At 42.7% G+C, this 25,893-nt stretch overlaps 1 protein-coding gene across 4 annotated transcripts; it reads right to left on the bottom strand.

Annotated features, from left to right (window-relative positions):
* Nucleotides 1-337: 337 nt before the first annotated feature.
* On the bottom strand, nucleotides 338-25,352 carry NUDT4 (nudix hydrolase 4). Of its 4 annotated transcripts, none has more exons than XM_003906953.5 (5): nucleotides 24,820-25,352; nucleotides 8,250-8,360; nucleotides 7,446-7,490; nucleotides 3,765-3,852; nucleotides 338-3,443 (listed from the first exon to the last, which is right to left on the bottom strand). In XM_003906953.5, exons 1-5 carry the CDS (start codon nucleotides 24,916-24,918, stop codon nucleotides 3,241-3,243), a joined length of 546 nt encoding a protein of 181 aa, XP_003907002.2. In that variant the 5' UTR covers nucleotides 24,919-25,352; the 3' UTR covers nucleotides 338-3,240. The 4 variants fall into 4 exon arrangements, with proteins under 4 accessions (XP_003907002.2, XP_017801595.1, XP_031506524.1 ...); XM_017946106.3 differs by having other exon boundaries at nucleotides 3,765-3,849; XM_031650664.1 differs by lacking the exon at nucleotides 24,820-25,352 and adding an exon at nucleotides 24,466-24,716.
* Nucleotides 25,353-25,893: the final 541 nt, after the last annotated feature.

The following is a 25,893-nucleotide window of genomic DNA, read 5'->3' as shown; positions in this document are numbered from 1 at the left end:
GTGGTAAGCAGTTCCTTTTAACCCAGTAATTCCACTGGTAAGGATGATACAAATGTACCACTAGGAAGAGATAATGTATATGATCATCAATGGGAGAACAGTAAAGGTGTTACTGTGGAATTCCCGACAGGCTTCCACTTGGAAGGGGAATATTTGACCACAGTTTAAACAACCCATGATGAGCACATAATGCACTATGCCCTGAAAGGTATACGTTTCCACTGGGTGTTTATACATTTCAAAGTTAAAAGCATGCACCTTACCCAAAGTTTCAGAAAGCTGGTTTGCAAATCTGAGTTCATGTGTGTGTGTGTGTTTTTTTTCCAAAAAGCCATGATCATTTTTTCCATTTTTATTTGATGTTTCCAAATATAAAAAAGTCAAGATTCTTACACCAATTATCTCAAATGAGACCATGCAAAGCAATTCAGTGTGTACAACAATCATTTTTCCCCTTCAGTTCTGCTGCTTTATACAACAGCGTGATTGACAGAAAATTGGATGGCATGTGCTTGGTTGGAAAATGTCATCCATTTACAAAACAACAACATCATGCAGGACAGTTCCTACTTTGTCTGCAAGTCAATTCACAAAAAACTACTTATTTTCTGTTTTTTATTTGGGAGGCACATGGAACTGAAATTTAACTGCCCAATTTTATTCAACTACCCCACCAAAAAGAAATCACATATGACAGTCCCAACACTGCAAATGTTGGAGGGTTGAGATAGTAGACACTATTTGTTATACTCAGTAGAGTTAACTATTTAACAGAAATAAATCTCCCTAGGGCCTTTCCTCTAATTTTGCTAGACTGGGTTCCAGGAGAATCGTGAAGAACCCCTCATGTAAAATTTGAAGTGTGAAAACTGTATTGTTGCATTATGCAGATTTTTGCTAGTTGCATAGACTAAAGACAGTTGGTTTGCTAAATGGCACTGAAAATCCTTAGTGAGTGTCACTATTCAGTCCAAATGTTTCTGACCAAAGAAAATTATACAACAATATTTATAGGCTAACTTTAAAGAGATGGTTGACATTAATACTGTACATATTTTACATGTCAAATACATAGTCCAAGAGTTTATAAAACAAGTTCATGCATTATTACCTTATTACCTCTAAGAATATCATGTACAAGATAGGCACTCCCCCACCCCCCAGTACTTATGACAGCATTTCAGGTGGAAGCAGTCTTATATACAAAAACAATCCAGTTTCTCTGCTATAGTAAGTATATAATTTAAGGAAATTTCAGAGATTACTGACCAAAAAAATCTTTGAAGATAGAAAGCGTCAATTTGTGGGATTTAAAATGTTTCCTTTATAAAAGAACACCCAGAAGATGTAACCTCTGTACAAAGAAAAAATATAAAAATTCTGGATGATCATGTTTGATCACACTACATACTTTAGAATGAAATGCTGCTGGTTAAAAGTTTTTCTGCTTTACTCATTCCTTTGACAGCATTAATTTGTGAACGTTTATATTTAGTTCAGCTGTATTTATGGCACGAGATCTCATTTTCAAAATGGCACTAATTTTCCTTAAGTGTAACAGCACTCTATTTTTAGCAGTAATATTATTTTTAAAGGTTAATTTGTAGAACAAATGTTTTAACTATACTTTCTTCTACTCTATACTCCCCAGTTACAATATTTACAAAGGGCTGAAGTCTATATAAAAAAAAAAGATCTTTGGCTGGGCGCGGCGGCTCATGCCTGCAATCCCAGCACTTTGGGAGGTCCAGGTGGGTGGATCACGAGGTTAGGAGTTTGAGACCAGCCTGACCAACATGAAGAAACCCCACCTCTACTAAAAATACAAAATTAGCTGGGCCTGGTGGGAGGTGCCTGTAATTCCAGCTACTCGAGAGGCTGAGGCAGGAGAACCGCTTGAACCCAGGAGGCACAGGTTGCAGTGAGTCGAGATCGTGCCATTGCACTCCAGCCTGGGCGACAAAGGGAGTCTCAAAAATAAAAATAAATAAATAAATCTTTTACTTTCCCCCATCCCTCATTTTAGTCAAACTTCTCCCACCTCATTTCTGCCCTGGTTGGGGAAGTGCAAGAGTTTCAGATAAGGTATCTACTATGTGTTTTAGATGGGATTCTGGATTTTAAATGAGTATAAAGTAAAAGATTTAATTCTTAGTTCAGGTATGTTCCAGTGCCTCGAAAGTTAGTTATGTGACAAATAGTACCTGTTGACAACCTAGGAAAGATGAGACATTCTAAGGTGCCCTAACAATCTTCAGCCTCTAACAGCTGAACAGGAAGGCCATTTCACTCAACTGTGATGCAATCATCACTGACTGGCATTTAGAGTTAGATTTCAAGACTCCACTCCTGTGGGGGGCCACTAGATTAAATAACTGAATACATTTTAAGAGCAGTGTACACTGAGGGAAACACGGTTCTAAGGTATTATGCGTAGAAAGAGTATCGATAATGGGAACTGGCAACCTGAGCATGCTAAACCAAATTCCATGAATATAGTTTTCATGTCTTTACTACATGCATTTTGCTAATATTTCCCTAAAATATTCACCAACTCTATAGAGTTATACTTTGTGTTAAGGTTCTATTGAGTTATAAGGGAAATAGGCATATCAGGTAGCTAGTGACATAATACCAGTTGTGAAAATTCAGACAAATGAGTCGACAAATCCCCAAAAATGGCAAATTAAGCCCCGTGACAAAATAAGTTAGTGGCTCATACAGAGATAGCCCAAATCTGGAAATTTTGAATTAAAATTGTAATCCTGTAAAACAAGTTTTGGGGTGCATGGATTTCTTTAATACCAATAATATTTTTTGTTCCCACCACAGATGGATTTGCTGAATATGCTAATGCTGTGAATGAGAAAACAATTTTGGGGGAGGTATACTCACAAGTAATCTGATGACAAAATAAATCACAGACTGATGTCAAATGGGCAAAAAATTGAAAATATGCTGTGAGAAACAGACAACCAAAATAATATAGGGGTTTGCGGGGTGTGGCACAGTTAAGGCATCTAAACAAAAATTCCACATGGCTTTGGCTTATTAAAATATTTTACACTATTTTTTTTTAAAAAAAGATTTGAAAGCATCTGAAAAACATGCAAATTGTTTGAAAACCTTGCATGGCAAATTCAGACAGTTTGCAAGCGTCATTCAGATGTTTGATGAGGAAAACAAAGAAGCCTCTCCCGATGAGACTGCACATGGTGGGAGAGGCCTACCCAGTTCTCTCTATCTTATACTAGATGGCAACCCAGAGGTCTGTGCAGCAGTTACAAACAAGGCATTATTATCTGGAAGGGAAGGGACCGTAGAATTTCCATTGGCTGGGGAACAACCCAGCTTTAGCTTTTCCAGATACTCTGCATGTACAGGTTTATGACACTGGAGAACTTTGATAGCATCTTCTACTTTGAACCACTCTCTCTTCCTTCCTAGAGAAAAGAATGACATTGGTTACAAGACAGTCCATTTTAAAAAGTAAACCGTGTAAGTAATGTCCACTTACTCCCTGACAAATGACTGGGACAACAACATGTTGGGGAAGAACTAAGATGAATGTGCATCTCTGCATTTCAATTACCTTCCCTGCTCTAAATGAAGTGACCAGAAATAATCTAAGATGGAAACTGGACACAGGAATATAGCATCTGACTTAAGAGTATTCAGATAACAAAAGGGAACTTACTTATATTAACAGGATCTTCCCAACCTTCTGTTAGAACAGAGTATTCAGATATCAAAAGGGAACTTACCAATATTAACAGAATCTTCCCAATCTTCTAATATTTCAGTGACTGTTAGAACATAAACATATGTTCTGTGCTTTCGGTCTTGGTTCTGCTTGAATATAAAAAGAAAATGCATTTTAATCTACAGGAGGTAGCCATTGACACATTTTCCAAGGGACAAAAATTAGTCTTCCTTACTGCTGATTAGCATAGCATATTTCCCAGCACAAACAAACATATTCAGTTGTATAGTCCAGCACGAAAGTGATTTTATATAAGACAAAACATTTAAAAGTTAAAAAGATAGAAGACTAGAACTAGAGCGTCATCACTACTGGTGGTGAAATCGGCTCTCGATACTACTTTTTTTGTAGAAGTCTGAAGATGTTGCCCAGACTGCTCCACTCCTGCCCTCAAGGGAACCTCCTGCTTTGGCCTTCCCAAAAACTGAGCTTACAGCTATGAGGACCCAGCCTCCAGTACTAAACTTTTAACACTGATTTCTATATATCTGATGTTATTTTCTTTTTTTCGTTTTGAGATAGGGAGTCTCACTCTGTCGCCCAGGCTGGAGTGCAGTGGCTCGATCTCAGCTCACCACAATCTCTGCCTCCTGGGTTCAAGTGATTCTCCTGCCTCAGCCTCCTGAGTAGCTGGGATTACAGGCGTGCGCCACACCACGCCTGGCTAATTTTTGTATTTTTAGTAGAGATAGGGTTTCACCATGTTGGTCAGGCTGGTCTCAGACCCTGACCTCATGATCTGCCCGCCTTGGCCTCCCAAAGTGCTGGGATTACAGGTGTGAGCCACTGTGCCCAGTCTATCTGATGTTATTTTCATAAAGAAAATCTTAAGAGTTAAAATAACAGACCTGCATTCCCATAGTTTTTATCTGATATCCCCCTCTTCCCTGGGGCTAATCCTGACAACCTTTCAATGCCATGGAAAACTGCTTCCTTTAGGACCTTTGTAAGAGCAAACAGCACCAATTCCTTTAAGCACTCCTCCTACAGGCCTGTCAAGGTGCACATAAACAACAGTCCATGGCCTGGCGCAGTAGCTCACGTCTATAATCCCAGTACTTTGGGAGGTCAAGGCGGGCAGATCACTTGAGGTCAGGAGGTCGAGCCCAGCCTGTCCAACATGGTGAAACCCTGTCTCTACTAAAAATACAAAAATATTAGCTGGGCGTGGTGGCGCATGCCTGTAATCCCAGCTACTCGGGAGGCTGAAGTGGAAGGATCTCTTGAGCCCAGGAGGCGGACGTGGCAATGAGCCCAGATCATGCCACTGCACTCCAGCCTGGATGACAGAATGATACCCCATCTCAAAACAACAACAAAAAACCATAAACACATAAAACAGGCACATGAGCTTGTTTCTAGGTTAAAAATTAAACAAGTTGGCCTTCCTTCATCCTGATTAAAGTTAGCCTTCTTTGCCATAGTCCACAACTTTAGATACTTGGTCCTGATTTTGGCCACAAACAACCTGAATAATCTACTCAAAACAGTGGGTTTTTATAGCTGGGAAGGATTATATTTTTATATCTGAGAAGGAATAAAAACAACAATAAATTAGAGGCAACTGTCACTTAACACATCATTATTTTTAAGCATCAGTTGTTTTATTTCTATGTCTGACAAATCAATACATTTATTATGCTAAATTCACAAATTCATTAAAATCACTGGGATGAATGGGCAGGGCAATCCAATTTTCCCTTATACTTTCTATGGGGAAAGGTATTTTTTGATTGACATGTCCTGGTAAACAGTATTTGTAAAGCACTTAATACTGTTACCTTCCCATATTATTTAAGCTTTATTTATAATGTGAGACGTTTTCTTCAAAAACCCTGTCAACTTACTGACAAATGTGTTATTTGTAAAAACCTCAATATGTTTTTCAGTTTAACCAGGAGATGGTGCTATTTAACTGGGTGAAGCAACTGCTGAATTCTGGAAAAGACTGAATTCTACCTGAATGAGTCTCGATCTGCAACCTCCACCTCCCAGGTTCAAGAATTCTTCTGCCTCAGCCTCCCAAGTAGCTGGTACTACAGGCACGCATCACCACGCCCGGCTAATTTTTGTATTTATTTAGTAGAGACAGGGTTTCACCATATTGGCCAAGCTGGTCTTGAATTCCTGACCTCGTGATCTGCCTGCCTTGGCCTCCCCAAAGTGCTGGGATTACAGGCATGAGCCACCACGCCCGGTCAACTTTACTCTTAATAATTTAATTACTGTATTCTGGTAAAAGTCATCAATTCTACCAAGTGCTATAGAATCGGGATTTTTTTCTGAATTCCTAAGGCTTAAAAATAAAATTTATATGGTTCATAGTACTATAAAGACTGAACTAAGCTATAAATAGTACTCTGAAAAAAAGGAAAGTGACCATGTTTCTGGTATACTATGTATCTAGGTCTGAATCTTGGATGAAAATACATCTGGACCTCCTTTCTCCCTGGCTGCCAAAGAGTGCCTATCACATTCACATTCCCTCCCTGAAAATTCTATTCTGCCCTCAGTAATAAGAGAATATATGAAAGAGAATTCTGTTCTTTTAGCATCTGTTCTATGTACCTGAGATTTATATTTTCATACAATCCTTTAAGTCACTATGTATATCATACAATATTATTTGCTAAGCGCAATGGGGACATTTCCAGATAAAATACATGAGATCTAAGCCTTTAGGTCATACTAAAAATATTGTACCTCCTAAAATATCTATACCCTAAATAGTCTACAGTGGATTAAGAGAAACATTTCAGTATCAGCTCCACTGTATTGTCAAACAGAAGTAATCGCTACATAATAATGCTGTATAAAAGTGATGGCAGCTGGGTGCCATGGCTCATACCTGTAATCCCAGCACTTTGGGAGGCCAAGGCGGGCAGATCATGAGGTCAAGAGATGGAGACCATCCTGGCCAACATGGTGAAACCCCATCTCTATTAAAAATACAAAACTGGGCCAGGCGCGGTGGCTCAAGCCTGTAATCCCAGCACTTTGGGAGGCCGAGACGGGCGGATCACGAGGTCAGGAGATCGAGACCATCCTGGCTAACATGGTGAAACCCCGTCTCTACTAAAAAAATACAAAAAACTAGCCGGGCGAGGTGGCGAGCACCTGTAGTCCCAGCTACTCGGGAGGCTGAGGCAGGAGAATGGCGTGAACCTGGGAGGCGGAGCTTGCAGTGAGCTGAGATCCGGCCACTGCACTCCAGCCTGGGCAACAGAGCGAGACTCCATCTCAAAAAAAATAAATAAATAAAAAATAAAAAATCATAAAAATAAAAAAAAATAATAAAAATAAAATAAAAATACAAAACTTAGCTGGGCGTGGTGGTGTGTGCCTGTAGTCCCAGCTACTCAGGAGGCTGAGACAGGAGAATCGCTTGAATCCGGGAGGCAGAGGTTGCAGTGACCCAAGATTGTGCCACTGCACTCCAGTCTGGTGACAGAGCGAGACTCTGTCTTAAAGAAAATTAAAAATATAAGTAAATAAATAAATAAATAAACGTGATGGCATATGAAAAAGTGGCTTTTACTTCCTTTCCTACCTAATCCTGGACTGATGCCTACTGCTAGTCTGACAGAAATGTCTGGTTCAGGCTGCTGCCACATTATTTGTTTGGTTAGGAAGAAATCATTAATTCTATTATCAGCAAAGTGAAGATTACTTTTTAACTCACCTCAAATATGCCCAGAAGTCTGCCTAGTTTTCCTTTGACTCCAGCCTATTAAAAAAAGATAAAATATAAAATGTTTACCTTTTTATAACAAAATGTATATAAATACAACTTATACTCTGGCTATTTACTTAAATCTAAATACAATACCTCTCCCCATACCAACTCACTATCTTCCTGCTTCTGTGAAGTTTTTATTGTCATTTACTTCATAAGTAGCAAGGACTGATCAAAAATTAGTATTTCTGGCTGGGCACTATGGCTCATGCCTGTAATCCCAGCACTTTGGGAGGCCGAGGCAGAAGGATCACTTGAGGTCAGGAGTTTGAGACCAGCCTGGCCAACATGGTGAAACCCTGTCCCTACTAAAAATACAAAAATTAAGGCCGGGCGTAGTGGCTCATGCCTATAATCCCCAGCACTTTGGGAGGCTGAGGCGGGTGGATCACCTGAGGTCAGGAGTTCGAGACCAGTCTGGCCAACATGGTGAAACCCTGTCTCTAATAAAAATACAAAAATTAGCCAGACACGGTGGCATGTGCCTATAATCCCAGCTACTTGGAAGGCTGGAGAATCACTTGAACCTGGGAGGCGGAGGTGGCAGTGAGCCAAGATCATGCCACTGTACCCCAGCCTAGCAACAGAGCAAGACTCCATCTCAAAAAAAAAACGAAAAAAAAATTAAAATTAAAGTTGTGTCAGGCAACAAAAAGCACTCCTGCACCCATCTCCTTGTCTTAGTGTTATGTAGCAAAGGGCCTTGTTTTTAAAACTCCAAAACAGAATTTGTGTGAAAGAACATCTCACCTCCTCATAAACTTCCCTCACGGCAGCACCACCAGGTTCCTCCTCAGGTTCCATTCCTCCTCCTGGGACAATCCACTGGTCTGGGTACCGGCTGCTACTCACCAGCAGCACCTGTAAGGTGAACCGCAACTGTATTCTTCCAGCCTGAGAAACACTTCATATATAAACAACATTCTCAAACCTCTGCAAGGTTGTAACTCTACTCTAGATTAATCCATTTTAAAATTTAATTAAAATTATTAGGGGTACGCATTATACCACAAAATGCGATTACGAACCTTTATGTTAAACACCATCTCTCTGAAATCAGAATTAACATTAACATGGTCACACTACCAAATCACCTGTATCTAATAAAATAATTTAAACTACCAGATTCAATTGGTAAAACTCTCGAATTATTGGATACTAACAAAGAATAAAAACAGAAACTTGGCTTATTAGCCGGAGCTGTATGCACTGAGATCTATGGTCACATAAGTTTCTTTAGTTATGGAATATTCCAAATTTAAGGACATGACCATAGGTAGGTTTCCTTGTTTCCTCACCTAGAAAATAATAATACTAAGAAAACAGATTTATGAGAAAGAAATGGGGAAATGCACCTAAAGTCGATTCTTGATACAGAGTGCTTGTTACTGTTATGATTAGGTGGCAAGAAGCATCCTTCATATTTTAAACCTGCATACTTGGGCCAAAGTCACTTCATTCTGCTAACAGGCAGCTATCATTTATGATCTAGAACAGGACTGGCAATCTGCAATTCACCACCTGTTTTTGTACAGTCTGCGAGTCAAAAGTATTTTTACATTTTAAAATTATGTGAAATTCAAATTTCAGTGTCCACAGACGGAATTATTAGAATCGAGTCACACTTACTCATTTTTACATATTGTCTATGGTTGTTTTAGTGATGCAACAGCAGAGTCAAAGTAGTTGCGACAGAGACTGTGTGGCCCTCAAAGCTTAAAACGTTTATCTGGCGCTTAATTTGGAAAAGTCTATGGACCCCTTACCAAGTACTAAGACTGAAATGTGGCCGGGCATGGTGGCTCACACCTATAATCCCAGCACTTTGGGAGGCCGAGGTGGGCGATCACCTGAGGTCAGGACTTTGAGACCAACCTCGCCAATATGGTGAAACCCCATCTCTACTAAAAATACAAAAATTAGCTGGCGTGGTGGTGCATGCCTGTAATCCCAGCTACTTGGGAGACTGATGTATGAGAATCACTTGAACCTGGGAGGCGGAGGTTGCAGTGAGCCAACACTGCACCACTGCACCACCAGCCTAGGCTGATTGGAGAGCGAGACTCCATCTCAAAAAAAAAAAAAAGACTGAAATGTACAAACTGTTACAAAAATACCCTATTACCTTAGACAAGTATCCTAGAGTTTAACTATTTAAAGATGGTATTACATACCCATCTTTTAAATGAATACTTGGCCGGGCGCGGTGGCTCAATGCCTGTAATCCTAGTACTTTGGAAGGCTGAGGTGGACAGATAACCTGAGGTCAGGAGTTCAAGACTAGCCTGGCCAACATGTTGAAACCCCATCTCTACTAAAAATACAAAAAATTAGCCAGGTGTGGTGGCAGGCACCTGTAATCCCAGCTACTTAGGAGGCCGTGGCAGGAGAATCACTTGAACCTGGGAGGCGGAGGTTGCAGTGAGCCGAGATTGTGCCACTACACTCCAGCCTGGGCAACAGAGCTAGATTCTGTCTCAAAAAAATGAGACAGAGCTAGATTCTGATTTTGAGACAGAGCTAGATTCTGTCTCCAAAAAAAAAAAAAAAAAAAAAGGCCGGGCGCGGTGGCTCAAGCCTGTAATCCCAGCACTTTGGGAGGCCGAGACGGGCGGATCACAAGGTCAGGAGATCGAGACCATCCTGGTTAACACGGTGAAACCCCGTCTCTACTAAAAAATACAAAAAAACTAGCCGGGTGAGGTGGCAGGCGCCTGTAGTCCCAGCTACTCGGGAGGCTGAGCCAGGAGAATGGTGTAAACCCGGGAGGCAGAGCTTGCAGTGAGCTGAGATCTGGCCACTGCACTCCAGCCTGGGCGACAGAGCTAGACTCCGTCTCAAAAAAAAAAAAAAAGAATATTTGTGGGCTAGCTTATGTTGAACTTCACTAAAGTTAAAAATCAACTCGAGGTGAGCGTGGTGGCTCACGCCTATAATCCCAGCACTTCACATCTATAATCCCAGCACTTTGGGAGGCTGAAGTGGGCGGATATCTGAGGTCAGAGGTTCAAGACCAGCCTGGCCAACATGGTGAAACCCCATCTCTACTAAAAATACACAAATTAGCTGGGTGTGGTAGCACATTCCTGTAGTCCCAGCTACTCAGGAGGCTGGGGCACAAGAATTGCTTGAATTTAGGAAGCAAAGTTGCAGTGAGCTGAGATTGTGCCACTGCACTTCAGCCAGGGCAACAGAGCGAGACTCTGTCTCAAAAAAATAAAAATCAATAAACCAATTTGAACAAAAGTGTCAACAAAATTATCTTAGTATATTGCCTTCCAGTAAATTTAAACAGTTCTCCCTGGAAAACACATAGGGTTTATCATGAAGTTTCATTCCCAATGTGGATAGAGAGGATGATGACAGAAAGGGTCTCACTCGAACATCCAGGTTGGAGTGCAGTGGCACAATCCCTGCTGACTGCAGCCTTCACTTCCCGGGCTCAAGTGATCCTCTCACTCCAGCTTCCCAAGCAGCTGGGAATGAATACAGGCACCCACCACCAGGCCTGTCTTAATTTTGTACTTTTTTTTTTTTTTTTTAATGGAGTCTCACCCTGTCATCCAGGCTGGAGTGCAGTGGCATGGTCTTGGCTCACAGCAACCTCCGCCTCCTGGGTTCAAGTGATTCTCCCATCTCAGCCTCCAAAGTAGGTAGGATTACAGGCACCTGACACCACGACCAGCTAATTTTTGTATTTTGAGTAGAGACAGGGTTTCACCATGTTGGCCAGACTGATCTCAAACTCCTGACCTCAAGTGATCTGCCTGCCTTGGCCTCCCAAAGTGCTGGGATTACAGGTGTAAGCCACCCTGTCCAGTCTGATTTTTGTATTATTTTATAGAGGTGGGGTCTTGTCATGTTGCCTAGATAGATCTCAAAACCCTGGGCTCAAGTGATCTTTCCACCTTGGCCTCCCAACTGGGATTACAGGCAAGAGCCATAACGATTTTTTTTTTTTTTAATGCATGCCAGCACCTCTATCTGCCCTGCTCCCTCCCTGCTGCCAGGAGCTTTTGGCCTTTAAGAGTTCACATCCAGCACAGAAGTCCTCTCCTATTTGACTAAGTTACCAGGAACTCAACTTTTCCAAACTGGCAAGTTTCAAGCTGACAGTTCAGCAACTCCCACCTTTCTCTCAAGCCCCCAAAATGCTGAGTTAAAAGAGAATATATATTTAGGCATAGAACCCCCTCATTAGAAAAGCAGCATTCCAGGCCAGGCATGGTGGCTCACATCTGTAATCCCATCCTAGCACTTTGGGAGGCCAAGGTGGGCAGATTTCTTGAACTAAGGAGTCTGAGAACAGCCTGGGCAACATGACAAAACCCCCTCTACAAAAAATACAGAAATTAGCCATGCATGGTAACACGTGCCCGTAATCCCAACTGCTCAGGAGGCTGTGGTGGAAAGGATCACCTGAGCCCAGGAGGCCGAGACTACAGTGAGCTGTGATCATGCCACTGCACTCCAGCCTGGGCGATGGAATGAGACTATCTCAATAAAAAAAAAATAAAAATAAAAATAAAAAAAAAAAGGCGGGGGGAGCTATTACATTATCAAATTATACCCAGATGAGACTTTATAGAAAATCAGAAAAAGAAAATTAAAAATCCAAAAGTGCATGCAAGGGTCTCTAAGTTCAAATTCCACTTTAAACAGAGAAACTACAAATCAGATTTAAAAACCTTTGTATTTTATTCAAAATTGGAGGCTTACAGAGGATCTATGGCAACCAAAGGCACCGGCCATCTATCAAGACTGGCAAGTGAGTGTAAGTTTTTAAGTTAAATAAAAATGTTAAGGGTTTGTCTCGCATCACTGGAAAAGTAAATAGCAACGACTGGTCCGGACTGCAGAGTTACAGGCCTCTTGTTCTGCTCACTAGGTATGAGTTGAGGATAAACTGGTTTCTATTGCCTAGATGAAATTCTTGTTACACAATTCTATGCTAAGCAACTTCCTGGATTACCTTAATAATGGGACATAACGCAGGCGGCTAGCCACCTAAAAAGTACATCATCACTTAGTAAATAGTAAATAGGGAGTTTCAAAATCATCTATATTCAAAATGTTGCAGTCCCGAATAAATGAAATGCAAAGTCTCATGTATCTAGGTCAATCACTATGATGTTTCCAGTTCTCCAAAACAGAGAGCTAAACTACAGGAGATTAATAATGGTGAATTAGTATAAGCTGTGTCTGCTTTTCTGAAGAAACATTTTATGCTTCAGATTTTTTTTTTTTTTTTTTTTTTTTTTGAGACGGAGTCTCGCTCTGTCGCCCAGGCTTGAGTGTAGCGACGTGATCTCGGCTCACTACAACCTCCGCCTCCTCGGTTCAAGCAATTCTCTGCCTCAGCCTCCTGAGTAGCTGGGATTACAGGCTCCCGCCACCACGCCCGGCTAATTTTTGTACTTTTATAGTGGAGATGGGGTTTCACCATCTTGGCCAGGCTGGTCTTGAACTCCTGACCTCGTGATCCACCTGCCTCGGCCTCCCAAAGTGCTGGGATTACAGGTGTGAGCCACCGCGCCCGGCCTATGCTTCAGATTTAAAACCAAACCTGCATCTACATGACATCAGCATATCTAAACTTTTCTTCCAAAAGTCAGTAACATGGAACGCTTATGTGTCAACATCTCTGTTTCATAAATTACTTTTTAGACAGTCTCATGAAAACAGTATATAAATTTGATAAGTGATTTAGCATAATCTAATAATTTATGGTGTAAGAATCCCTTGATATTCCAAGAAGAAAATATTTGATCAAAACATTAACTTCAACTGTTTCTTTCCTTTTCTTTTCTTTTCTTTTTTAAGACAGAGTTTCGCTCTTGTTGCCCAGACTGGAGTGCAATGATGCAATCTTGGCTCACTGCAACCTCCACCTCCCCAGTTCCAGCGATTCTCCTGCCTCAGCCTCCCATGTAGCTGGGATTACAGACATGCGCCACCACGCCCAGCTAATTTTGTATTTTTAGTAGAGACGGGGTTTCTCCATGCTGGTCAGGCTGGTCTTGAACTCGAAACCTCAGCTGATCCACCCGCCTTGGCCTCCCAAAGTGCTGGGATTACAGGCATGAGCCACCACACCCAGCCAAATGTATCTTTCAAAAATAAATAAATAAATAAGCCGATAAATTTAAATGGGTAATTATCTCATTTAAAGGTTCTCATTTAAAGGTTGCTCACTGCAACCTTTGCCTCCTGGGTTCAATTATCTATGGTCCAGAAATGATTCAGTCTAAACTACTAGCTTAAGGCAGATTTGCTAATATCCAACTTTTGGTGATGGCAGTTTTGAAATCCAGTATGTTTCATTAAGCACTTGTCTACTCATCTAAATTGACAAACCTGCAGATAGAACCTCACCACTTTAAAATGTTTTTCAAAAGAAAATCAGAATCATGAAAATGGGCTAGCAGGAAAGAAGCATCATGCACATGGTATCCAAACTAAATCTATTCACTTTCATCTTTACAATCTTCAACCCCTAGAAAGATAGAGAACAGACTGACTCCTGTCAAAAAGTCACAATTCTGCACAAGTTCTCCACCTTGAAGAGAAGTACTATGGAGAAAGAAGTTGCTGATTTTGCTCCTTATCTACTAATTGTGTGATACTGAACAGGAATTGTATGTGATGAAAAGATACTGAATATACATCTTTTCCTCAAAGAGCTTATATTCTTGGAGGTACGGTTGGAGTAAAGTCACACAGAATGCTCAGTATTCTGTCTAAAAACTGCAAGAACACATACATCTATATAAATCTATATCACGATAAATTGTGGACAAACGATTTAGCCTAATCCAGTAACTTATCATCCAAGAGTCCCTGGACATCCCAGGAAGAATAAACTTGGTCAAACCAATAACTTCAAATATATCTTTCCATAAAATGATCACTTTAAATGGGTACTTAATATCTGTGACATAGAAATGACTGGCCATCTAAACAACTAGCTTATGAAAAGAGGTCTTACACAGATGTGATGGTGACAGATTTGAAAGTCTGTGTTTCATTAAGTACTTGCCCACTCATCTTGAATAGTTCATTTGGGTGTTCAAATGAGGGCCAAGGTCACATTTGGGGTGGGGGAAGGTGGGGAGAAGGTGGTGACTAAGAGTGAGCAAGAACTGAGGGACACACTCCAGATAAGAGAATAGCCTGCACGATGGCGTATGTCTGCCAGGGTGGAAAAATATGAATAGCATTAGTAGAGAGATGAACAATTAAAACAGTCCTCTACCTGCCCCCTACCCCAATAATAATGAACAGGTTTTTAACTTAAGGCCAATTAGTGTGATAGCAAGGCCATCCTGTGATTATCTGGGGTCTGTCATGCACTTGGAAGCGGTCCCCAGCACTAGATCTAGACCAATACAGATGAAAAAAAGTTGGTATCACACTGGAGCATGTTTATATTTTAATTAGGCAGACAACAGAGGACACTAACAACTGTTTTTAGGCAGGTGGTTGTGATTAAGATGAAAACATAACTCAGTGTTTCCTAAGAACCCCCACACCTGCTCTTTTGTCCAGTGCTATATGACCATTTCTCTTTCCAGAAAAACATTTCACCAAGTTAAAAAGCCTGGGATTATAAAAGAGAAACTGGGAGTGGTGGTGAGGAGTTGCACCGTAGTGGCACACTGTCACTCCAGAACTATCAAGAACTCAAGAATTACAGCTTTTCTGTTGAAGTCACTTGGAATCTGTTGAAGATGAAATCATCAATGTAGATTTTTCTGGACTGCATTTTTATAGAACTACTAAAGTAATTCACCTTGAAAAACCAGTTTTGTAAAGAGCATGCAAATAAAACAGTCCAGCCGGGTGCAGTGGCTCATGCCTGTAATCCCAGCACTTTGGGAGGCTGAGGCAGGAGGATCACTTGAGGTCAGAAGTTCAAGACCAGCCTGGCCAACATGGTGAAACCTCGTCTCTACTAAAAATATAAAAAGTAGCTGGGCATGGTGGTGCATGCCTGTAATCCCAGCTACTTGGGAGGCTGAGGCAGGAGAGTCGCTTGAATCCAGGAGGCAGTTTGCAGTGAGCTGAGATAGCACAACTGCATTCCAACCTGGGCAACACAGCGAGACTCTGTCTCAAAAATAATAATAATAAAAAAATCAGAGTCCATTCAGTACTGTTTTCCAGAGGCCAAAATTAGTAAGAAGGTATACTTTCCTTATCAAAGATTTAGCTATGTTCTTCCAGTTAAGAGTTTTCCAACCCAGACAAAAGATTTGACGTATCTGCTAATGCAAATGTTAAGTGTTCCACAAAAAATTTTTTTTGAGAATGATGAAAATATCTAGTAGAGTCAGTAATGGAAATTTTGTTTCTTACATAAATTTTGGAGATACTAGTTCTGAGCAGTGTTTTTACTAGTCATATACTCACATTTTTCAGCTTCATTATACCTTTTCTACTAAAACTCTGTGGGAAAACTCAACTATTAATAGGTTTTTTTTTTTTTTTTTTTTGAGACAGGGTCTCACTCTGTCACCCAGGTTGGAGTGCAATGGCGCTATCTCAGCTCACTGCAACCTTTGCCTCCTGGGTTCAAGCAATTCTCATGCGTCAGCCTCCTGAGTAGCTGGGATTACAGGTATGCACTACTATGCTCAGCTCATTTTTTTTGTATTTTTAGTGGAGACTGGGTTTCACCATGTTGGCCAGGCTGCTTTTGAACTCCTGACCTCAAATGATCCACCCACCTCGGCCTCCTAAAGTGCTGAGATTACAGGTGTGAGCCACTGTGCCCAGCCTGAACTATTAATATCTTCTATAGGCCAGACACAATGGCTTACACCTGTAATCCCAGTGCTTTGGGAAGCTAAGGCAGGCAGACTGAGTCCAGGAGTTCAAGACCAGCTTAGACAACATAGGAAGACCCTGTCTCTACAAAAAAATCAATAAATTAGCCAGGCATGGTGTCAAGTACCTGTAGTCCAAGCTACTCGGGGGGCTGAGGTGGGAGAATCACCTGAACCTGGGAAGTTGAGGCTGCAGTGAGCCATAACTATGCCACTGTACTCCAGCCTGAATAACAGAAGTGAGATTCTGTCTCAAAAAGAAAAAAGAGGCCGGGCGCGGTGGCTCAAGCCTGTAATCCCAGCACTTTGGGAGGCCGAGGCGGGCGGATCACAAGGTCAGGAGATCGAGACCATCCTGGCTAACACGGTGAAACCCCGTCTCTACTAAAAACACAAAAAACTAGCCGGGCAAGGTGGCGGGCGCCTGTAGTCCCAGCTACTCAGGAGGCTGAGGCAGGAGAATGGCGTAAACCCAGGAGGCGGAGCTTGCAGTGAGCCGAGATCGCGCCATTGCACTCCAGCCTGGGGGACAGAGCAAGACTCCGTCTCAAAAAAAAAAAAAAAAAGAAAAAAGAAAAAAGAAAATTATATATATATACACACACACACACACACACACACATATTTTTTTAAAAAAAGATTTACAAATATATATATAATCTTCTATACATGCAGAAATCTAAAATCAAATTTCAGCACAATTTATTGTAAAAGCTTTTTTTGGTTTGTTTTGAGGGCGCCATTTACTGAATCACAGCAACATAACCATAATGGTTGCTTTTCTTGCAATAATATTGATTTCAAATAATGGGCAGCTGCTCCTAAGCCCCTCCTACAAAAGTGGAAGAATCTCAATCTCTAGAACCCTATCACAATGCATTATTCTTCAATACTCCCTCTAAATGCACACAACAGCCATCTATACATTTCTATGATACCCTCAAATTTACTAGTATAGTTAGCATGCTAATTAATGCTCTAAAGATAGGTTATAAAAGCTTATTCTACAAAGACACACCAACAGTTGACAGAGCCACACATGGTCATTCATAGATTTGAAATTCCTTTCTCTGAGTAGATTAGATTTTCTGTATCCATCAAGATGCCAGTCTGTTACATTAGCGATGACAGAGATGAAGGAAGATGCATTCAACCTTCCAGATAAATCAGAGCTGAGACCATAGGAAAGATTTATGAAAAGGAGACTACTCATTCTACCAGGCTGCAGAGCCAGACTTGGAGCACACTCAGACCCCAAAGCCAACGCTATTAGTGTGGTGAGAAGTGAAGACATCTCTTCCTACTCTATTCAATCTATCTTCACATAAGCATTCTTCCTACTACACTACTAAATCTTACTCCCTCTTTCCATGTATTAGACGATTACTAGAATAAAACACCACTCACCTGGCACTGTTGAAGAGTTATTTTGTCTTTTCCTAGATACCTAAGGTTTTAAGCATTTGGAGAGAAGCATTTATCACTTTAAGAATAGTGTAGTGGCCAGCCATGGTGGCTCATGCCTGTAATCCCAGCACTTTGGGAGGCTGAGGTGGCTAGACCATTTGAGGTCAAAAGTAAGAGACCAGCTTGGCCAACATGGTGAGACCCCGTCTCAACTAAAAATACAAAAATTAGCCAGGCGTAGTGGCATGCACCTGTAATCCCGGCTACTTGGAAGGCTGAGGCAGGAGAATGGCTTGAACCTGGGAGGCAGAGGTTGCAGTGAGCCGAGGTCGTGCCACTGCACTCCAGCTTGGGCGACAGAGTGAGACTCTTTAAAAAAAAAAAAAAAAAAAAAGTCTGTGAATTAGAATGATCTATTGCAAGCCCGCTCAACCTGTGGCCCGTGGACTGCATGCAGCCCAGGATGGCTTTGAATGCAGCCAAACACAAATTTGTAAACTTTCTTAAAATATTATGAAATATTTTCGCAATTATTACTTTTTTAGCTCACCAGCTATCATTAATGTTAGTGTGTTTTATGTATGGCCCAAGACAATTCTTCCAATGAGGCCCAGTGAAGCTAAAAGATTGGGCACCCCAGGCCAGGTGTGGTGGCTCACGCCTGTAATCCCAGCATTTTGAGAGGCTGTGGGCAGATCTCGAAGTTAGGAGATCGAGACCATCCTGGCCAACATAGTGAATTCCCATTTGTGTTTCAGCTTTTACCCTTAAAGCTGCAATTGTCATGGCTTGGCTCATATTCTCTACTAAAAATACAAAAAATAGCTGGGCGTGGTGGCATACGGCTGTAGTCTCAGCTACTTGGGAGGCTGAGGCAGGAGAATCGCTTGAATCCAGGAGGCAGAGGTTGCAGTAAGCCGAGATTGCACCACTGCACTCCAGCCTGGTGACATGGTGACAGAGCGAGATTCCAAAACAAAACAAAACAAAACAAAAAAAGATTGGGCACCCCGATCTATTGTATAGAATCTATACCCTTTATCAACGGACGGGTCCTCCTGGCTGAGGATGTATAAGAGAGTGCTGTTCAAGGGCTATCTAATGCAGTTATGCCTTCAGAGGCTGTAGGTCCCTGGGCCCCGAATTCCCATTTGTGTTTCAGCTTTTACCCTTAACGCTGCAATTGTCGTGGCTTGGCTCTAGGAACTCCAACCACTATATAGATACCACGTTCTGTTCCCGGGAAGGGGAGGGGAGGAGCCATCCAGAGAACCTCAAGTGATCCCTAAGAATGAAGAGGTTTATTTTGAAAATTGTAGCTATTTAGAAACCGTTTGTTGTTGTTATTTTTGAGATGGAGTCTCGCTCTGTCACCCAGACTGGAGTGCAGTGGTGCAATCTCAGCTCACTGCAACCTCTGCCTCCTGGATTCAAGGGATTCTCCTGCCCCAGCCTCCGGAGTAGCCAGGACTACAGGCACACACCACCATGCCCAGCTAATTTTTGTATTTTTAGTAGAGATGAGGTTTTGCCATGTTGCCCAGGCTGGTCTTGAACCCCTGACCTCAGGTGATCCACCCACCTTGGTCTCCCAAAGCACTGGGATTACAGGTGTGAGCCACTGCACCTGGCCTACTTATAAACTGTTTTGAGGTTGCTGTTCTTTCTTCCCAAATTATCATGAATCAGGATATCATGAATGGTTAAAACTACATGTTAACCTACTTCTACTACACTTAACCAAAATTAGGCCAGCAGTGTTATTAGGAACACCCACTATGCACATAGACATTTTACAAGAACATAGGTTGTGAAAATGGTTTGATACATGCTAAACAGCTACCTACTATTATTAAGAAAATTAATACTTCTTTTTGGACTACAGAGGCACAGCAGACCAGAAATAACAGTTCTTTCTTCTAAACTATGTTTAGCTCTAAGTTATATGGGATTGGTAGATAAGTATTATCAATAATGTGGTAAGTCAGGTTGACCATGGCATTTTTACCTAGCAGGTCAATGTTTTAAAGTGACTTAAGCTTTTTTCAATTAGAGAAAGTCTTAAGTTATACAAAGACCCTAAGAAAAAAAATAATGATCCAATGCAAATTCGACATTAATGCCTGGTTTTATGATAGGAAACCTTCTGGGAGAGCTGGAGGCACAGATGAAGAGGTTGGTGACACTTCTCTGTGTTTAAAAAAGGCTTCCAGGCCGGGCACGGTGGCTCACGCCTGTAATCCCAGCACTTTGGGAGGCCAAGGTGGGTGGATCACACACAAGGTCAGAACAAGGCCATCCTGGCTAACGCAGTGAAACCTCGTCTCTACTAAAAATACAAAAAATTAGCTGGGCATGGTGGCGTGCGCCTGTAGTCTCAGCTACTCGGGAGGCTGAGGCAGAATGGTGTGAACCCAGAAGGCAGAGCTTGCAGTGAGCCAAGACAATGCCACTCCACTCCAGCCTGGACGACAGAGCGCGACTCCGTCTCAAAAAATAAATAAATAAATAAAAATTAAAAAAAAAATAAATTTAAAAAGGCTACCATTGGATAGTACTTATTTTTGATGAAAGTGTTCTCCATTTGAAACAAATACTTCAAGAACTTAACTCTGAAGAACTATGAGCCCCAGAGTATATGTGTGAAAAGGGTGGACTGACTGTTGATTCTAAGTATAAAAATGCTAGTGGAGATTTAACTCTAGTAATATTTTGTATTAGTATTGTTGTTCATCAGAGCTCTGGTTTTAGGTTTTCAGACTCAACCTTTCCCACCAAAGCTTTACTGCATGATTTTGTACAACTCAAGATTTTTCAGTAATATATATTCAGCATTGGCCGGGCGCAGTGGCTCAAGCCTGTAATCCCAGCACTTTGGGAGGCCGAGATGGGCGGATCACGAGGTCAGGAGATCGAGACCAGCCTGGCTAACACGGCGAAACCCCGTGTCTACCAAAAAAATACAAAAAAGAAAAACTAGCCGGACGAGGTGGCGGGCGCCTGTAGTCCCAGCTACTCGGGAGGCTGAGGCAGGAGAATGGCGTGAACCCGGGAGGCGGAGCTTGCAGTGAGCTGAGATCCGGCCACTGCACTCCAGCCTGGGAGACAGAGAAAGACTCCCTCAAAAAAAAAAAAAAAAATATATATATATATATATATATATATATATATATATATATTCAGCATTATAGCAGACTATCTATAGAAGACAGCCCCTGGCTCATAGAGCTTAAAAGCTAATTAGGGCAGCAAGTTCTATGGAAGAGCAGTGGTTAGTTTTCTTTTCTTGTCTTTTTTTTTTTTTTTTTGGAGACAGGGTCTTGCTCTGTTGGCCAGGCTAGAGTGCAAAAGCATGATCTGGCTCACTGCAACCTCCGCCTCCCAGGTTCAAGTGATTCTCATGCTTCAGCCTCCTGAGTAGCTGGATTACAGGCACATGCCACCACGCCCGGCTACTTTTTGTATTTTCTATTTTTAGTAGAGGGTTTCGCCATACTGGCCAGGCTGGTCTCGAACACTTGACTTCAGGTGATCCGCCCGCCTGGCCTGTAGTGGTTAGTCCTTAAGACTGATCTGTTAATGCCTCTCTTGCAAGTATGTCTGGATTCCACCCAGGATCAAGTCATTCTACTTCTCCCCTTAGCAGTCCAAACCTATTTTGCTGCCAGATCACTCTCAAGCTTGAATACATCTAATATCTAAATGTTCTTTGTTCAAAACTAAGAGTTCCTTTCTTGTGTAGCAATTTCTCAACCTTACATTTAAAGTGTTGCATATTTCAACTATTACTTATCCTATGCCATCCCTAAGCTGCAGCCAAATCTACCACAGCCCCAAGTCTTGTTCTATTTGAGATGAGTGGTCCCTCCTTTCCCAGTCATCCACATCCAACTCCAAATGACTCACATTGGATCTTAACCCCAGAATACCCGACCACACTTTTCCCTTACTTTATTTCCCTTTCCATTGATCACTTATCCAAACTTCCCCTATAGAATGTTTCTTAGGAGCTAAGATCTCATCTCTTCATCCCCTTTTAAACGATCATATATGCAAATACATTCAACAGAATCCATTTCTGATTACCTATTTGTAAAAGCACTGTCATCTTTCACTGTACAAGCACAGTACCCAGCTACTCTACAGGGCAATTAGTTGTGGGCCTGTCTAGAAGTCCAGCTGCCAAAACTAAGGGTGCTTCCCCACAGAAATAACTAGCTGGGGAGGTAGGTCAAATAAACAAAACATTTAGAAACAAAGGACCAGAGCTCAAAAGGATCTGCCAGCTTCTGTGACCTTGGGATAGGTTACTTCTGCTACCTAATTTCTTCCTAAACAAATACTAATACGTATTTACCCTACAGAGCAGAAGAAGATAAAATGGAAAATATTTAATATATAAAAAGCCACCTTAAAAGAATAACTCTGCTGTTAGAACAATCTTCTTTCCTAGAACAATCTGTTCTAAAGTAGAAACTTACTGAGAACTTCAGTACAGGAACAGCCAGATGGGAGCGCCACATAGCTTTTTTGGGGTCAAATTGCAATTACTCTTTTACTTCCATTTGTATAAACATTTCATCCTCAAACAAAACATATATTTAAATCTCCCAACCAGGATCTAGGTGTTTTTCATCCAGTAGAGGGAAACAGTTGTCACCTATTAACTAGAGAGGTGGGTTCAAGCTGGTTTTCTAGACTCTCCTGGGAAGTCTGGCAATGCAATTTCAACAGAGTGAAGCCAAACTCATAGAGAAACAATAGGATCTCCAGGAAAGCTAACAGAGTTTATTCTGTAATCATCATGTAATAGATAGAGCCTCAACCACGCACAACCACAGAAATGAAAATTCTGAAGAGCTAAACCAGATGTTAAAGTTGGCTGTGCATTTCACTTAAGGAGAATTCTAGAGTCTTCCCTCAGATCATATCCTCTAACAAGACGACTCACTCACTTCGATCCTCAACCTACAGGTTATCTGATTTACAAAGTTTTACACAATGGATGTCTCTAATATATTCTCCAAAACTTGCTCCCTACTTCACCTTACCTAATGACACTGGTCTCTTGACTCAACTAGAGGCCATGAATTTAGTATTTATTACAGTAGAAATAATATCCACGCATAAAAATAACCATTTATTTTTGTTGCTAAAGTAATTCCTAAAGCTTCTATCAGACTTTGCTTTACCATAAGCGCAATATAGATCATCATTTCAATTTCCATCACTCATATTTTCCCCTAGAGTCTAGTATTTTTACAAAGCCTGAATTCCAAGTTCACATTACGGCAATACTTCAGTCGCCACTTTCAGAAAGGCTTCCAAACTTAGCCTCACAAAAATCTCAGTCATTCAACAAACAGAGCCCACCATCAAGAGTAAGGACTGGACCCTGACTGAATCCTGACTCTACCACTTCCTAAATGTGTCATTTGGGAAAGTACTTATGCTCTGCAACGGTCTCCTTACCTATAAAATGGGAATAACTTCACTACCTCCCAGTGTTAAAAGGATTAAATGTATAACAAGTTTTCTTCTGGCAGTGCCTGGCACATGGTAAGCACTCAATTAAGAGTATCATTATACGATATTGAGAAAACCAGACAAGATCCTAGACCTATCTTGATCCCTTTTGGCTATCATTTCTTTTATATTTAAAGTTTACTATTTTGCCTCAACATGGCCCCTTTCCGCTAAGGCTTTATCTTTTTTACAGAACACACTTAATGCTTGTTGACTTATTCACTTTGTAACAGTTAATAACCTTTCCCTTTGCAGTTTCTAGCTCTCCTAAGCAGACCCATCTCAAAGGCTGGGACCGTATTTCTCTGGACACTCGTTTGCTTCAGGTATAACACGTAAAGGCTACGAGTGAGCACAGAGCAACCCATCTAAAGGGCTTGGTTTCTTTTCAAAAAAAAAAAAATAAAGGCAAAACAAGGGTTTGAAGGGCAAATTTCGAGAACGTTTTGTTAACATAACAAGAACTAAGCCACTGAGTGTATTCTAAGTAATACTCATCACAACTACATAGGGACCAGCAGTAAGGAAGCCATTAAATTCCCATCTCCAGCCTTAGCCTCGTATTTTATACACGGTTGGTTACGAAAGCAGAACTCAGAGTGTTAATTTTTTTTTTACCTGTGTAATTTATCTTAAGAGTGGCAATACCAAAAGGCTACTATTGCCCTAAGCAAACTTCAACAGTGAGCCATTTTAAATAAATATGACTGAATTAAGTAAAAATCGCTCTCCAGGGAAACCCCAAGGGTCTCATTCTCAGCCCAATGCAGATGGTAAATTACACAAGGACTGCTCTTAGAACGAGAAAGGCTGCTCCTTTCCAGATGTCAAGTCAGAGAGCAAAGAACCCTTTACACAGAAGCTGAGAGCTGTACATTACTGTCTGAAAATGGCAGCTTTGCCCATCTCTAGTCCATCGTCTCCCTTTTGGCATTATTCCACATTTTTCACTAACCATCTTTCTGCAGTCAGAAAACTTTAAGAAAGGAAGGCCTTTTTAAAAATGAGGCATAATTATGCCAACAGCTAGCGGGTTCATGGACCCACAAGAATTGCCAAGACTAGACTGCGGGGTCCTCAATTCCAAGCACGAGGACTGTCTGTTACTCCACAAACATGCTTAGATCGAATCCGAGACCGCAAATGGCTGTAACATGGAAGGAAAATATGTAAAAGAGGCACAAGGGCTCTGCTGCAACACTCACGCCATTTCCACCCTCCTCTCGCTGAGCACTCGAGGTTTATCCGGCTTTCAACTCAATTCGCACCATTAAGATGGTGACTCCCGCTAGGCGAGACTCACACGGCCCGGGACCTTCCCGGGGACCAGGCGCCTTCTCGAGTGCCCAGATGGAGAAAGTGGGGCTGGGCGAGCCCCCTTTGTCTCCTCTATCAGCCCCGAGAAAGGAAGGAAGAAGGGAGGGAGGAAAGGAGGGAGGGAGGAAGGGGGCTAATCCCTCCCAGCCCCTCAGCCTGCGCCCGGGCGGGGAGGGAGGGGAAGCACCCGGGCCCCAGACCCCGGCGCTCCGGAGGGCAGCGTGCGCCGCTGGGCGCCCTACCTCGTCCTCCTGCTCGCTCCGGAAGCACAGGCACGCCGCCCGCTTCTTGAAGCCCTCGCGGTCGTAGGTCCGCGTCTGGTTGGGCTTGAACTTCATCATAGAGGCAGGCTCCTGCTGCTGCTGCTGCTCCGGCCGCCGCTGCGGGGGCCCGGCCGCCGCCACCCCGCCGGGGAGTGGGGGCGAGGGCGAGTCGGGCGCAGGGGCGCCGGGAGCGCTGGTCAGTGCGGGAGGTGCGGCGAGGCCGGTCAGTCCCGGGGCCGGCGGCCGCTCTGACGCGGGCGGGACGGGACGCTAGCGCGGGTCACTGGAGCCCGGGTGCCGAGATGAAGGCTCCGCCTCTGCCCGGGTGTCCGCCGCTCTCCATGGAGCCCGACTCCCGCTCGCCTCCGCTCCCTCCGGCCGCAGCCGCCAGGGGAAGGGCGGCTCGAGGCGCGCGCCACGCGGAGACAGTTGCGCGAAGACCCGCTCCCACTGAGCAGCAGCGCCGTGGCGACCGCGCGCCGCCCCCTCCGCTACTGTTTAAGTGAGGCCCACACGCGCCCCGCCTCCCCCGCGCGCCACTGCGCCTGCGTGCAGAGACCGTTGCAATGGGGCGGGTGGGTGGGGCGGGGGAGGTAGGGGCGGGGCCTCGGCCGCCGGGTGGGCGGGGCCGCGCGCGCTCCAGGGCTCGAGTTCGGCGAGGCCCTGGGACTGACTCTGGAGTCCAGCGTGGGATGACCGTGCCCCGGAAACATGCCAGTGAATGGAAAGAAGCCAAGGTCCCCTCCCTCCCTGCTGATACCCTCGACTTTGCCAATGAGGACCCTAAATACCAGCTCCACTACAGGGGTTGTAACTACATACACCCTCACCAAAGTTGCAGCCTGGCCAGGAAATGCCAGGGGACTTTGCGACGATTGCAGACTCCGCGGTGACTGTGTAGATACGTCCAGAATTCGCCCGTGTAGCGCGGGGAGAGGCGAGAGTGAAGGCCTAGAAAGGTTAAGACGTTAAGTGGTTTTTTTTTCTTTGTTTTCACAAATGAGGAGCAGACAAATTTCCTTTTTTTTTTTTTTTTTTTGTATTTGTATTTTT

The sequence above is a fragment of the Papio anubis genome, chromosome 9, assembly GCF_008728515.1.
Source record: "Papio anubis isolate 15944 chromosome 9, Panubis1.0, whole genome shotgun sequence".
Lineage (NCBI taxonomy): Eukaryota > Metazoa > Chordata > Mammalia > Primates > Cercopithecidae > Papio > Papio anubis.
The sequence above is the reverse complement of the archived record's forward strand: the minus strand, read 5'-3'. Positions and strand labels throughout refer to the sequence as shown.